Raw genomic sequence first — 14,418 nt, 5'->3', positions numbered from 1 at the left:
GTGATGGTGTCAGGTCATCAGTCTTTCCCATGATTGTGATTCCTACTGAACCAGACTGAGAGAACATTGAAAGGCTCAGGAACCCTTTGCAGGAGTTATGGCTGAATGAACTGATTAGAGTGGGACACTTTGAGCCGAGATTATTCCACCTTTTCACAATATTCTCATTTTCTGAGATTGTGGATTTGGGGTTTTCATGAGCTGTAAGCCATAATCATCACAATGATGACAAATCACGGCTTGAACTATCTTGCTTTGCAAGTAATGAGTCTCATATATTAGTTTCACCTTTTAAGTTGCATTACAGAAAACAATGAACTTTTGCACCAGATTCTAATTTTTCGAGTTTCACCTGTATAACCAATACGCTGCCACTTTAAAATATAATAAGACTCAGTAAAGATACACTTCAAAAGTAATCTAGTGGCGCATCAATTAATTAATTGTGATGAAAAAACTCTTATAAAATATATAAATGATATAAAAATGTCTTCCACATAAAAATATATATAAATTAATGAAATAGCAAAAAAATTATATATTCCAAAAGAAAAGTCCAAATGAATCAGTCCATAAAGCGATGACCACGTGAAGAAGACTTGTGAAGATATGACATGCATACGTAGGCGTGCGGTGCTCCTCTCTCAGGTGCGCACTCACCAATAAGCGTTGCCTGCCGTTCTCGTGGTTGGAACACTCAGCTTAATTAGACAATTTCTCCAATTACCAGATCAGGTCACTGTGATGTTTTATTCTTTATTCTTAAAAGCTTGGAATCCCGGGATGAACAAACTCCGGCACAGAGACTCCTCCTCACCGAACTCCACACTCCAATAACTATGAAGGAGAAAAAAACGAGAGAACCCCCAATGGTGGCGTACCAACTACAAGATATAATTGCCACAATAGAGCGCCACTTACAAGATGAGAATCAATAAAAAAGCCCAAAGATGTTGACTTTTAGCAAACTCTCAGTGTTCAGAAAGCTGCACCAGTGCTCTCACCACTGTCGGCCCTCGATCTCTGACGCTTCCGTGTCACTTCCGGTCACCACACAGCCACTATGGGAACCTACAGGAGGGGCGAAGACAAGACCAGTGCACAAGGAGAGAGAGAGAGCAGAGCTGTGGGAGGGGCCCAGCAGGCTCCACCCACTATGGAAACCTACAGGAGGGGCAGAGACAAGACCAGTGCTCAAGAAGAATGAGCAGAGCTGTGGGAGGGGCCCATCAGGCTCCACCCACTATGGAAACCTACAGGAGGGGCGGAGACAAGACCAGTGCTCAAGAAGAATGAGCAGAGCTGTGGGAGGGGCCCAGCAGGCTCCACCCACTATGGAAACCTACAGGAGGGGCAGAGACAAGACCAGTGCACAAGGAGAGAGAGAGAGCAGAGCTGTGGGAGGGGCCCAGCAGGCTCCACCCACTATGGAAACCTACAGGAGGGGCAGAGACAAGACCAGTGCTCAAGAAGAATGAGCAGAGCTGTGGGAGGGGCCCATCAGGCTCCACCCACTATGGAAACCTACAGGAGGGGCGGAGACAAGACCAGTGCTCAAGAAGAATGAGCAGAACTGTGGGAGGGGCCCAGCAGGCTCCACCCACTATGGAAACCTACAGGAGGGGCAGAGACAAGACCAGTGCACAAGGAGAGAGAGAGAGCAGAGCTGTGGGAGGGGCCCAGCAGGCTCCACCCACTATGGAAACCTACAGGAGGGGCAGAGACAAGACCAGTGCTCAAGAAGAATGAGCAGAGCTGTGGGAGGGGCCCATCAGGCTCCACCCACTATGGAAACCTACAGGAGGGGCAGAGACAAGACCAGTGCACAAGGAGAGAGAGAGAGCAGAGCTGTGGGAGGGGCCCAGCAGGCTCCACCCACTATGGAAACCTACAGGAGGGGCAGAGACAAGACCAGTGCTCAAGAAGAATGAGCAGAGCTGTGGGAGGGGCCCATCAGGCTCCACCCACTATGGAAACCTACAGGAGGGGCGGAGACAAGACCAGTGCTCAAGAAGAATGAGCAGAGCTGTGGGAGGGGCCCATCAGGCTCCACCCACTATGGAAACCTACAGGAGGGGCAGAGACAAGACCAGTGCACAAGGAGAGAGAGAGAGCAGAGCTGTGGAAGGGGCCCATCAGGCTCCACCCACTATGGAAACCTGCAGGAGGGGCGGAGACAAGACCAGTGCTCAAGGAGAATGAGCAGAGCTGTGGGAGGGGCCCACTAGGCTCCACCCACTATGGGAACCTACAGGAGGGGTGGAGACGAGACCAATGCACAAGGAGAGAGAGCAGAGCTGTGGGAGAGGCCCATCAGGCTCCACCCACTATGGGAACCTACAGGAGGGGCAGAGACAAGACCAGTGCACAAGGAGAGAGAGAGCAGAGCTGTGGGAGGGGCCCAGCAGGCTCCACCCACTATGGGAAACTACAGAAGGGGCGGAGACAAGACCAGTGCACAAGGAGAGAGAGCAGAGCTGTGGAAGGGGCCCAGCAGACTCCACCCACTATGGAAACCTACAGGAGAGTCGGAGACGAGACCAGTGCACAAGGAGAATGAGTAGAGCTGTGGGAGGGGCCCAGCAGGATCCACCCACAATGGGAAACTACAGGAGGGGCGGAGACAAGACCAGTGCACAAGGAGAGAGAGCAGAGCTGTGGGAGGGGCCCAGCAGGCTCCACCCACTATGGGAACCTACAGGAGGGGCAGAAACAAGACCAGTGCACAAGGAGAGAGAGCAGAGCTGTGGATGGGGTCCAATGGGGGTTTAATGACCAATAGGGAAGCTCTGAAGATGCAAAGGAGCATTTTGCAGCTTTCAGAGATTTTTCCCTTCATTTCCACTTTGGGTAAACCATAGTCAGCCAGTCAGGACGGGGGGGTTGGGACATCTCTCTGATGGACCCTCTGAAGAACAGTAAAAACCTTGCAGGGGTGCTGACCCTCCCCCACTCAATCCGAAACTGGAAAAGAAAGTTGTGGCCGGACTTGCACTTTAATTCAATGATACGTGGCATGCGTCGTTCTGTATTCTGGGTGAAATCAATCATTTCCAGCAGAGCCGTTCTGGGTGTGTGAATCGTGTCATTGTGTTCTGGGTGTGTGAATCGTGTCATTGTGTTCTGGGTGTGTGAATCTTGTCATTGTGTTCTGCAGGTGAATTTTGTGATCTTCATACGAGTCATCTGTATCATCATCTCCAAGCTGCAGGCCAATCTGATGTGCAGGACGGACACCAAGTGCAGGTGAGTCCCTGTCATCCCCGTCATCCCCGTCATACCTGTCACCCCTGTCATCCCCTCATGCCCGTTATCCATGCCATCCCCCTCCTCCCCGTCATCCCCCTCCTCCCCGTCATCCCTGCCATCCCCGTCATCCCTGCCATCCCCGTCATCCCTGCCATCCCCGTCATCCCTGTCATCCCTGTCATCCCTGTCATCCCCGTCATCCCTGCCATCCCCGTCATCCCTGCTATCCCCGTCATCCCTGCCATTCCCATCATCCCCGTCATCCCTTTCATCCCTGCCATCCCTGCCATCCCTGTCATCCCTGTCATCCCTCTCATCCTTGTCATCCCTCTCATCCTTGTCATCCCCGTCATCCCTCTCATCCCCATCATCCCTGTCATCCCCGTCATCCCTCTCATCCCCGTCACATAGAGTCGTCGCCATCATAACCCCCCTCAAAGGCTACAGTGATCGCTGCAGGTTCCTGAGAGAGGTGACAACACAGAGACCTTCAAAGCAGTCACATCAGTCTCTGTACCAGAGGAGCTTACACTCTAATGTCTCCTCCCCCACAGTCACATCAATCTCTGTACCAGAGGAGCTTACACTCTAATGTCCCCTCCCCCACAGTCACATCGGTCTCTGTACCAGAGGGGCTTACATTCTAATGTCCCCTCCCCCACAGTCACATCAGTCTCTGTACCAGAAGAGCTTACACTCTAATGCCCCCTCCCCCACAGTCACATCAGTCTCTGTACCAGAGGAGCTTACACTCTAATGCCCCCTCCCCCACAGTCACATCAGTCTCTGTACCAGAGGAGCTTACACTCTAATGTCCCCTCCCCCACAGTCACATCAGTCTCTGTACCAGAGGAGCTTGCACTCTAATGTCCCCTCCCCCACAGTCACATCAGTCTCTGTACCAGAGGAGCTTACACTCTAATGTCCCCTCCCCCACAGTCACATCAGTCTCTGTACCAGAGGAGCTTACACTCTAATGTCCCCTCCCCCACAGTCACATCAGTCTCTGTACCAGAGGGGCTTACAGTCTAATGTCCCCTCCCCCACAGTCACACACTATTATTATTGTACATTTACATAGCTCTGACATATACCGCAGTGCTGTACAGAGACCACTAAGCCATACAAGCCCCTCACAAATACAGCAGGGCCCCAGAATATATGAAGACATGTGACCTCCCCTATGGCCAAGGCTCGAGGATGAGCAGCCGCTGGTCACAGTGTAAAAGGAGAGAGTAAATCAGATCACAAAGAGATGACTCTTGTTATCATTTGAATTCTTTGTTCCATTTTGTTGAGCCCTGATGAAGAAGTGTTGCCCTTGAAACGTGTTGTTTTTTTTTTTTTTTTTTTGCAACTGAATTGAAAACAATAAAATGTCATTGGGATTCTTTCACCCTTTGGTCCGGCACCCATCCCTGTACATCTACTGTACACTTCCAGCTGCTTCTAGGTACCCATCGAGGGAGGCCTGCTTGGATTAGGAGCTGCCTTACCAGAACCAATCAGCTTGTTTGAAAACTTCATTGGGTTTTTTTTTCGTTTGACCAATGCCTCTTAGAGACCAATTCTGGAAAAAAACAAGGATTGTCCCTTCCAATGGGGCTGTCTCCTCACTACAGGGGTTAAATGCTTATTTAGGTCTAGAGCAGCACGTGGGCAACGTCCGGCACAGAGTAGGGTCAGGGATGTATCTTCAGTGTGCAGATTGAGGTTGCCTATGGTCAGCAGAGGTTGCCTATGGTCTATGCTACAACCAGCACTGGGACTTTGTAAGGGGGGACTCTAAAGAGGACACTGATGTAGGGAGGAGCTCAGAAAAGGACACTGAAGAGAACAGTGATGTAAAAGAGGACACTGATGTAAGGGGATACTCTGATGGGGACACTGATGTAAGGGGAGACTCTGATGGGAACACTGATGTAAGGGGAGACTCTGATGGGAACACTGATGTAAGGGGAGACTCTGATGGGAACACTGATGTAAGGGGAGACTCTGATGGGGACACTGATGTAAGGGGAGACTCTGATGGGGACACTGATGTAAGGGGAGACTCTGATGGGAACACTGATGTAAGGGGGGGGGGACTCTGATCAGGACACTGATGTAAGGGGAGACTCTGATGGGGACATTGATGTAAGGGGGGGGGCTCTGATGGGGACACTGATGTAAGGGGAGACTCTGATGGGGACACTGATGTAAGGGGAGACTCTGATGGGGACACTGATGTAAGGGGAGACTCTGATAGGGACACTGATGTAAGGGGAGACTCTGATAGGGACACTGATGTAAGGGGAGACTCTGATAGGGACACTGATGTAAGGGTAGACTCTGATGGGAACACTGATGTAAGGGGGGGGGACTCTGATGGGGACACTGATGTAAGGGGAGACTCTGATGGGGACACTGATGTAAGGGGGGGGACTCTGATGGGGGCACTGATGTTAGGGGACTCTTTGATGGGGACACTGATGTAAGAAGGGGCTCAGAAAAGGACGCTGATATAAAAGGGGATCTCTGAAGAGGGCAGTGATGTAAGGGAAGACTCTGATGGGGACACTGATGTAAGTCAGTCCGGGACGAACCCCATGGAATTTAAGGCCATCCTCATCAGTACTCAGGTTGTTGCTGGAACCCTATGATGGGGACACTGATGTAAGGGGAGACTCTGATGGGGACACTGATGTAAGGGGAGACTCTGATGGGGACACTGATGTAAGGGGAGACTCTGATGGGGACACTGATGTAAGGGGAGACTCTGATGGGAACACTGATGTAAGGGGGGGGGGGACTCTGATGGGGGCACTTATGCAGGGGGAGACTTTGATGGAGACACTGATGTTGGGGGACACTCTGATGGGGACACTGACGTAAGAAAGGGACTCAGAAAAGGACACTGATATAAAAGGGGATCTCTGAAGAGGGCAGTGATGTAAAAGAGTACACTGATGTAAGGGGAGACTCTGATGGGGACACTGATGTAAGGGGAGACTATGATGGGGACACTGATGTAAGGGGAGACTCTGATGGGGGCACTGATGCAGGGGGAGACTCTGATGGGGACGCTGATGTTTCACTTTAGATTCACTAGTGACTAGTGCCTTAAAGCAACATTAGGTGCACCCTGAAAACCCATCTCTTCAGGGAATCCTACCCCACCCCCTGCTAACTTGCCGACCTCCTCCACTCTTCCTACCACTCCATCCCCCACAGCTATCTCCTCCTGTACCACCATCCCCTCCCTCCTAGATTGTAAGCTCCAAGGAGCAGGGCCCTCGATCCCCTCATGTTTTGCATTGTATTGGTATTGTTCTGTCACATGTTCTGTCCCCCTTTGTAATGTACAGCGCTGAGCAGACTATTGGCGCTTTATAAATACTGTATGATAATAATAATAACACCAGTCAATTGCTGCTTCCAGGGGGAGTGCTGTTCTTTCCTTCCCTGTATTGCATTGTTCCTCAGAAAACCATAATTCACATTTCTTCTCACTGTGCACCAACTGGGCCCCCTCACGCGCGCAGAGGGCTCTTCACTGCCTTTTAAAAAAACAAAGCCCAAAGTGAGCCAGTGTACCCGTTTGGTAGTTCTCGCTGTTCACTAGGAGCTATAAAGGCACCTCAAGTTGAAGGTATTGGGTTAGTCCCTGAGAATCGCAGCGCCGTATCGCAAAAAATGGCCTGGTCAGGAAAGGGGGGGGGGGAATCCTCTGGAGGGCGAGGGGTTAAATATGCAGCTCCTTCCTATATTGATCCCAATGTCAGAACAAATTATTTATTGTACATAACTGTAGGGATGAACCATATAGAGAACAACTCTTCCTCATTGGGAATTCAATTAAATTCTGATGTAATCACTGAAATGAATTATTACGTTTGATGACATTTTTTATTCTTGAGAGCTTTGATCTGCGGATGGTTTGTCCAGACATCGAATGTGATGAACGTGATGAACTATTAATCATGATTGGAATGTTATTGGCGTAATATTGTTCTGTATAATATGACATGGATGGCCACACACGGTCCCTGCGCTCATTTATTAATCACGGGGGCGTCCAGCTCCATCCATTGGGCTTCTTTAATGTATTTATTGTAATTTGAAGGTGAATACTTATTTTTGATCATTAGGGTCACCCATGTAGTATCCATAAGGCCGGGCAAGTAGTCAATCACTATTAAGTAAATCACTCGGCAACTTATAACCGAAATAAAACTCATATAGTGAATAACCAACTTCTAATCCCAAGAAAAAGTCACACTTTCACCCTTGAAAGCAAATACTAATATTCAAAACCTTTTTCTTATCCTTAACCCCTCGCCCTCCTGAGGATTTACCCCCCTTATGACCACGCCTCTTTTTGCTACTCGGCGCTGCACTAATTCAACTGATATTTGCGCGGTCATGCAACGCTGCACCCAAACGAAATTTACGTCCTTTTTTTCACACTAATAGAGCTTTCTTTCGGTGGTATTTGATCATCTGTGCGCTTTTTATTTTTCCCGCTATAAACAAAAAAAGGCCAAACATTTTGAAGAAAAACAATATTTTTTACTTTCAGCTATAAAAAATATATAGTAAACTCAAAGTTGGTTATAAATTTAGGCCAAAATGTATTCTGCTCCATGTTTTTGGTAAAAAAAATCCCAATAAGTGTATATTGATTGCTTTGTGTGAAGTTATAGCGTCTACAAACTATGGGATAGATACTGCAATTTACGCCATTTTTCTGCTATACAGCGCTGCGCTAGTTTAACAGACAATTGCGCGGTCATGCAATATGGTACATAAATGAAATTTACATCCTTTTGTTTCCCACAAATTCAGCTTTCTTTTGGTGGTATTTGATCGCCTGTGCGGTTTTTATTTTTTGCGCTATAAAAAAAAAGGCTGACAATTTTGAGGAAAAAAAAACAATATTTTGGACTTTTTGCTATAAAACATGTCCAGTAAAAAAAAATGCAAAAATCAAATTTAGTCATAAATTTCGGCCAAAATGCATTCTGCGACATGTCTTTGCTAAAAAAAAAACCCAATACGTGTAAATTAATTGGTTTACGTGAAAGTTATAGCATTTACAAATGGCGGGAAAGATACTGGGATTTTTAATTTTTATTTATACTAATAATGGCGCCGATCAGCGACTTATGGCGGGACTGCGGTGGACATTTTGACACTGGGGGGGGAAACTGACTTGGGGTCACTGACATCCCCAAAAAAAAAACACTGAAACTGTACTAATGTCACTGGGGAGGAAGGGGTTAACATTTTTAGAATTTGCTTTGTAAGGGGAGTGTTTTACTAGGGGGCGGGGGTGTGTACTGGAGGGGGGGGGGAGGGAGGGGGGAGCAGATCCAGGGAGAGAAACTCTTCTCTCCCTCTGCAGCTTGTCGGCGAACTGTCACAGAGCAGGCTGTGTGTAAACAATGCAGCCCTACTCTGTGTCAGTGATTACCGCTCATCGTGGGAAAACGGCCGGTAAAAACCGGCCGTGACCCGGCGGCGGAGACCCGCTGCTGACACCCGCGGGACAGGCAGGGCGGTGCGCGCCCCCTACCTGTTTTGAAGGCAGCCGTTTTAAAACGTGCTTTTGCCTATGAGCGCCGCCCTGCCACCGTTTATATGCGGTGGCTGGGCGTCATGTGGTTAATCACGGGGCGTCCAGCTCCATCCATTGGGCTTATTTAATGTATTTATTGTAATTTGAAGGTGAATACTTATTTTTGATCAATAGGGTCTCCAGGGGCGGACTGACAACTCATCGGGCCCCCGGGCAATATGGGATCATGGGGCCCCTGTGTCCTTGCCCAAACTCAAAAAAGCCTATGAAAAAGGTACCAGGGGCATCTCATGGGGCCCCCTACTGACCCCGGGCCCTCGGGCAGTGCCGGAGTTTCCAAATGGTCAGTCCACCCCTGAGGGTCACCCATGTAGTATCCATAAAGCCGGGCAAGTAGTCAACCAATATTAAATAAATCACTCGGCAACTTATAACCGAAATAAAACTCATATAGTGAATAACCAACTTCTAATCCCAAGAAAAAGTCACACTTTCACCCTTGAAAGCAAATACTAATATTCAAAACCTTTTTCTTATCCTTAACATAAATTATTAAAACAAACCATAAAATTAAATATAAATAAAGTCCCCCAAAAAATTTCCAAGTCCAACAAAATCTCTCAATCCTGTGTGTCCAACTTCAATATTTCCAGCGAACCGGACCCAGTGATTACCTTGAAAAAATGAAACTAAAATAGTGTATTACCTTCAAAACAAATAAGTAGACTTCCGGTTCTGGCGCCGGATGCTGTAGCTAGCGGGACCCGCGGCTCCCGGGAACCCACCCTTACAAGACCTGCTATCTGCCTCGGGGACCCCCGCATCTTAGCTTTGGGGTGCCCCCTCACATCCCGCGGCGGCCCCAGCATGGAGCGGTACCTTCTGCCGGTGCAGTCCGGCCACGAGTCGGCTGCTAGAGCGGAGGGGTGCGGCTCTCCCCCTCCTGCAGCCAAGATGGCCGCCGAAGATGCCTGTCACAGCATGGACACAGGCACAGAGGGAGATCACAACGTGGGAGCAGGTATGTCTGCACCTCTCCCCACCATCCTCACTGCCTCTCCACTCACTTCAGGCACTGATAGCTCTTCTGAGCAGTATATTAAAATAGCCCAGGCAGTTTCTTCTATTTTGCTCCCAAATATCACACAAGCTGTGGATAAGGCTGTAAGCCTGGGCATTGAACAGCTGCGAATAGATTTGGGCGAACATTCTAAACGGTTATCTGTGGCTGAGCAGCGCTTATCTGACTTAGAAGATGAAGTCCATTCCATACAAGCAGTTACATCACAATCCAATCGTATACAGCAAAATATTTTGGATAAAATCGACGATCTGGAAAATCGATCACGTAGAAATAACTTACGCATCGTGGGTCTCCCAGAATCATTTAATACAGGTTCTCTTCCCGATCTCTGCTCAGCACGAATCCCTGCAGCTTTGGGTCTATCCTCCTCCTGTCAGGTAGAGAGAGCTCATCGCCTGGGGCCCCCATCTAACGAACGCCGGGTGCCACGTTCGGTGATTGTACGCTATCTCAACTATGCTGATCGCATGGCGATCCTCACCTCTTTTCGTAATTCCCATTCTCTACAAATTGAGGGTCACAAATTATTAATATTTGCGGACTATTCATAGGAAGTATCACGTAAACGGAAAGCGTTTCAGCAAGTCTGCGCCACTCTTCACCAGAAAGGAATAAAATTCACATTAGCGTATCCGGCCACGTTACGTTTCAATGCACCATCTGGGGAATTCAAATCTTTCGTCCACCCTGAAGAAGCCCACCAATACCTCCAAGATCACCTAAATGACGGGGAGCCGTCGACGCGTCTTGCGGGCAGGAATTCTGGCCCTAGAGATCAACGTAGTCCTCGCAAAGACCCACCTAAGCGTCAACGCACAAACCCAGCGTCTTCCAAATCTCGCCCGCCTTGAAGGTTTAAGAGGCCATTGGTCTCTACATATTAGCATCAAGCTTATCTCCTGGCCCGATTGGTTCAGATGTGACGGTTTTTTCATTTTTTGCTTGGTTTCTATTGCTTTCTATTGCAATGAACATACTTTCCAAAGTCTGAGTTTTATTGGCTGTTCAACTTGTAATGTTTTATATACTATCTGATGGTGCGGCGTTCTCTCACGCTCACCTGCTTCAACATTATTGTGTAAATCATATATATGCCTGAATTTGTACTTCCCTACTCCTGCATGTGCCTGGTTCCATATTTCAGCGATGCTGGGGGGGGGGAGATGCTGGAGCCGTTGATGGGAATAAATTTGAGGGAAGCCCTCTCCCATCCCAACAATCATACATTGGCCCCTGGAGCAGGCTCTTCTCCCAGATACTCCCGGTCACGCTGGTATTGGTGGAAACAGCATGCGGAATGACGTGAAGTCCTGTATACTGTATTGGTATATTGTCTGTTTTGACTTTTTGTTGGGCCCTATTAGGGCCCTTGATCTTGTTCTCGCCTTTCTTTCTCGCTTTTCTCTTCCTCTCCAACTTTATTTCTTGGGAGAACTCCTCCGTCCTCTGAGACCGGTTTCCAATCACCCCCAATTGTCTAGCGAAGCAGTGTTCTTGGAACGTACATCACTAATGGGTAAGATTCTTATCCTTCTATCATATCAAGCACATCAGTTAAGATGACACGTATTTTCTCTTGGAATGTCAAGGGTCTCAGGTCCCCTCACAAACGCATGGCGGTTCTAAGACATCTACGGCGCTTGCGTGCGGATATAGCTTTGCTCCAAGAAACTCACCTTACCCAATCTGACTTTATCTGCATGCGTAAACTATGGGTGGGTCATGTTTTTGGCTCCTCCTCCCTAAACAATAAAGCAGGGGTACTTATTCTCATTCACAAACGGCTTAATCCGGAATTAGTCGCTATGGATGCTGACACGGAGGGCCACTTCATAGCAGCGCATATCAAACTCGGAACCCAAGAATTGGTTCTTACTAGTTTTTACGCACCCAACTCCCCGACGAGGCAGGTTTTTCAAGCCCTCTCTTCACGGCTGGTGGCATATGTTCACAAGCCGCTCGTCGTGGGAGGGGACTTTAATTCTGTTATGCAAGAGCAGGAGGATAAATCGCAGAGTGTAGACCGTGGCCCTCGCTCCCCTCAGATTCCCCGTCTCACACCTACTTTGCTATGTAGCTTCGCTGAAGCAATGCAAATTACCGATATATGGCGCTTAACCCATCCGGACGGCAGAGATTACACTTTCTATTCCCCTGTTCATCATTCTTTATCTAGAATAGATTATACTTTTTGTAACTCCGTTCTACTGCAACATGTTGTATCATCTACCATACATGACATAGCCATATCAGATCACTCTCCAATCTCTATTACTATAAAATTTTTAGACCCTACGCCACATCCTAGGATATGGCGTTTCCCCTCGTTTCTGGCGAATAATCAGGAGCTCTCCAAAATATTACAAGACACCTGGGCAGACTTTCAAACTACGAATGCTGTCCATGTCTCTAATCCAAATTTGTTTTGGGATGCAGGGAAGGCTGTGTTACGCGGCAAAATCATCGCTTTTACGTCCGCTTATAAAAAAAGAATTTCACGTAATTTCACTGAAGCTAGTAACCTTCTTAGACTGACTCAAAGAAAAATGGCAGACTCTAATACGCAGGACAACAGGAAAGCTTGGGCGGATGCTAAAAACCAATTTGATACATGGGCGGCTGCTCAGGAAGCATTACATCACTCACACCTTGACTTACAATATCACAGGTTTGGTAATAAACCGGGCAAACTGCTGGCGCGCCTGTGTAGGAAGCCTTTCACCCCTACGCAATTCACCTCTCTTAAAGACTCCCAGGGGGCACTTAAACAATCTCCGGAAGAGATTATATCTATTTTGGAAAGCTTTTATGCAGACTTGTACGGGCCGGATCCTATTGACCAGGCACGAGCACAGTCCTTTCTGGAAAGTGTAAATTTGCCCCAAATAGATCCAATAGCACTGCAATCTCTAAATGCCCCTATTTCACAGGCGGATATTTGTCTAGCTATTAGATCTCTAGCTAATGGTAAAGCTCCAGGTCCAGATGGGTACACCTCTGAATTTTTTAAACTGATGGACAAAACTCTGTCTCCTACTCTCCAGCTAGTTTATCAGTCCATCCAGGAGAGCGGGGTATATCTCCCATCGGCTTCGCAAGCCCACATTAAACTAATAGCAAAAAAAGGTAAAGACCCTTCTGATCCTGGATCGTATCGTCCCATTTCCCTCCTTAACCTAGATGCAAAGATCCTTTCTAAAATCATAGCTAACCGTTTGGCCATTGTTTTACCCGCTCTCATTCACCCTTCTCAAGCAGGTTTTATAAAGGGACGATCGGCCACGTCTAATATCCGCAAAGTGCTTACAGTTCTGCATCAGGCTAAAAATAACCCCCTTCAGGATTTAGCGATTATTTCTCTCGATGCTGAAAAAGCCTTTGATAACGTTAGTTTTCAATGGCTCCAACTAGTACTCTCTAAATTCGGCTTTTCCGGTTCGTTTATACAGTTAATTCAGGCTATGTATTCTGCCCCAACGGCTCAGATAGTAGCGGCGGGAAAAATATCTAACTCTTTTCTACTACATAAAGGAACAAGGCAAGGCTGTCCACTATCTCCCTTGCTTTTCAATTTAGCATTGGAACCCCTAGCCCGCTTCCTGCTTTTTCAGTCACAACTTCATGGCGTTCAAGTTGCTCAACAAGATCTTCGCCTAGCTTTATTTGCGGACGACATATTAATATTCACTTCCAACCCGTCACTAGATCTGCCATATATTCAGAAAGTTTTTGCAGATTTTCGGTGTTGCTCGGGTCTTCGTATTAATTTTGCAAAAAGTGAGGTCCTTCCCCTCTACCACGCTCGACTTCCTGATTGGGCCTGCGACTCCCTCTTTAAAATCAATACACGTTACATTACCTATCTGGGTATCAAAATTGGGAAATTGGCTTCGTCCCTTTATTCTCTCAACTTTTCGCCAGTTATTCAAAAAATTTTAGCGGAATTGGAAGTGTGGAAAGACCTGCCGTTATCCCTCATGGGTAGAGCCCATCTCTTCAAGATGACAAGCTTTCCGAAGCTTTTATACCCTCTCCAAACTATCTCTCTTCTGCTCAAACGCACAGATATAGTCAAGTTAAACAAGGGGATTTCCAGCTTCCTATGGAGGGGGCGTCGCCCGCGTATAGCTATACACAAGCTGTTTCTCCCTAGATGTGAGGGCGGCCTGGGCCTCCCCAACATTAGGCTCTATAATTTATCTTGTATTTTACGGGTGTGTATAGATTGGCTATCCCAAGCGTCCATGTTCTCCAATTACCAACTTGAATCAGCCATGGTGAGTCCGTTCGACCTGTCGGCCCTATTACATTCTAACTCCAACTCAATACCGGTTCATCTTAAACATAATCCACTCATACGGGATACACTCTTCACTTGGAGGGAGGTCAGACGTAGACTAGGAGTTTCTCCCTGGATATCTCGCTTTCTTCCCATACATCACAATCCTTCCTTCTCTGTCTCTCAACAACATGCAGCCTACGATCTGTGGTATAACCAGGGTCTTAGACTTGTGAACCAATTGTA

At 47.7% G+C, this 14,418-nt stretch overlaps 1 protein-coding gene across 1 annotated transcript in view; it reads left to right on the top strand.

Moving 5' to 3' along the window:
- Nucleotides 1-14,418, top strand: part of GLP1R (glucagon like peptide 1 receptor) — a 469,752-nt gene that overhangs the window by 410,039 nt on the left and 45,295 nt on the right. The window contains exon 10 of the mRNA XM_089692563.1: nucleotides 3,158-3,246. Coding sequence (XP_089548689.1) covers nucleotides 3,158-3,246 — 89 coding nt within the window. The remainder of the gene's footprint in view (nucleotides 1-3,157; nucleotides 3,247-14,418) is intronic.

This window comes from Staurois parvus, unplaced genomic scaffold (genome assembly GCF_062004578.1).
Source record: "Staurois parvus isolate SC_StPar_1 unplaced genomic scaffold, SC_StPar_1.0 ptg000595l, whole genome shotgun sequence".
NCBI lineage: Eukaryota > Metazoa > Chordata > Amphibia > Anura > Ranidae > Staurois > Staurois parvus.
The sequence above is the reverse complement of the archived record's forward strand: the minus strand, read 5'-3'. Positions and strand labels throughout refer to the sequence as shown.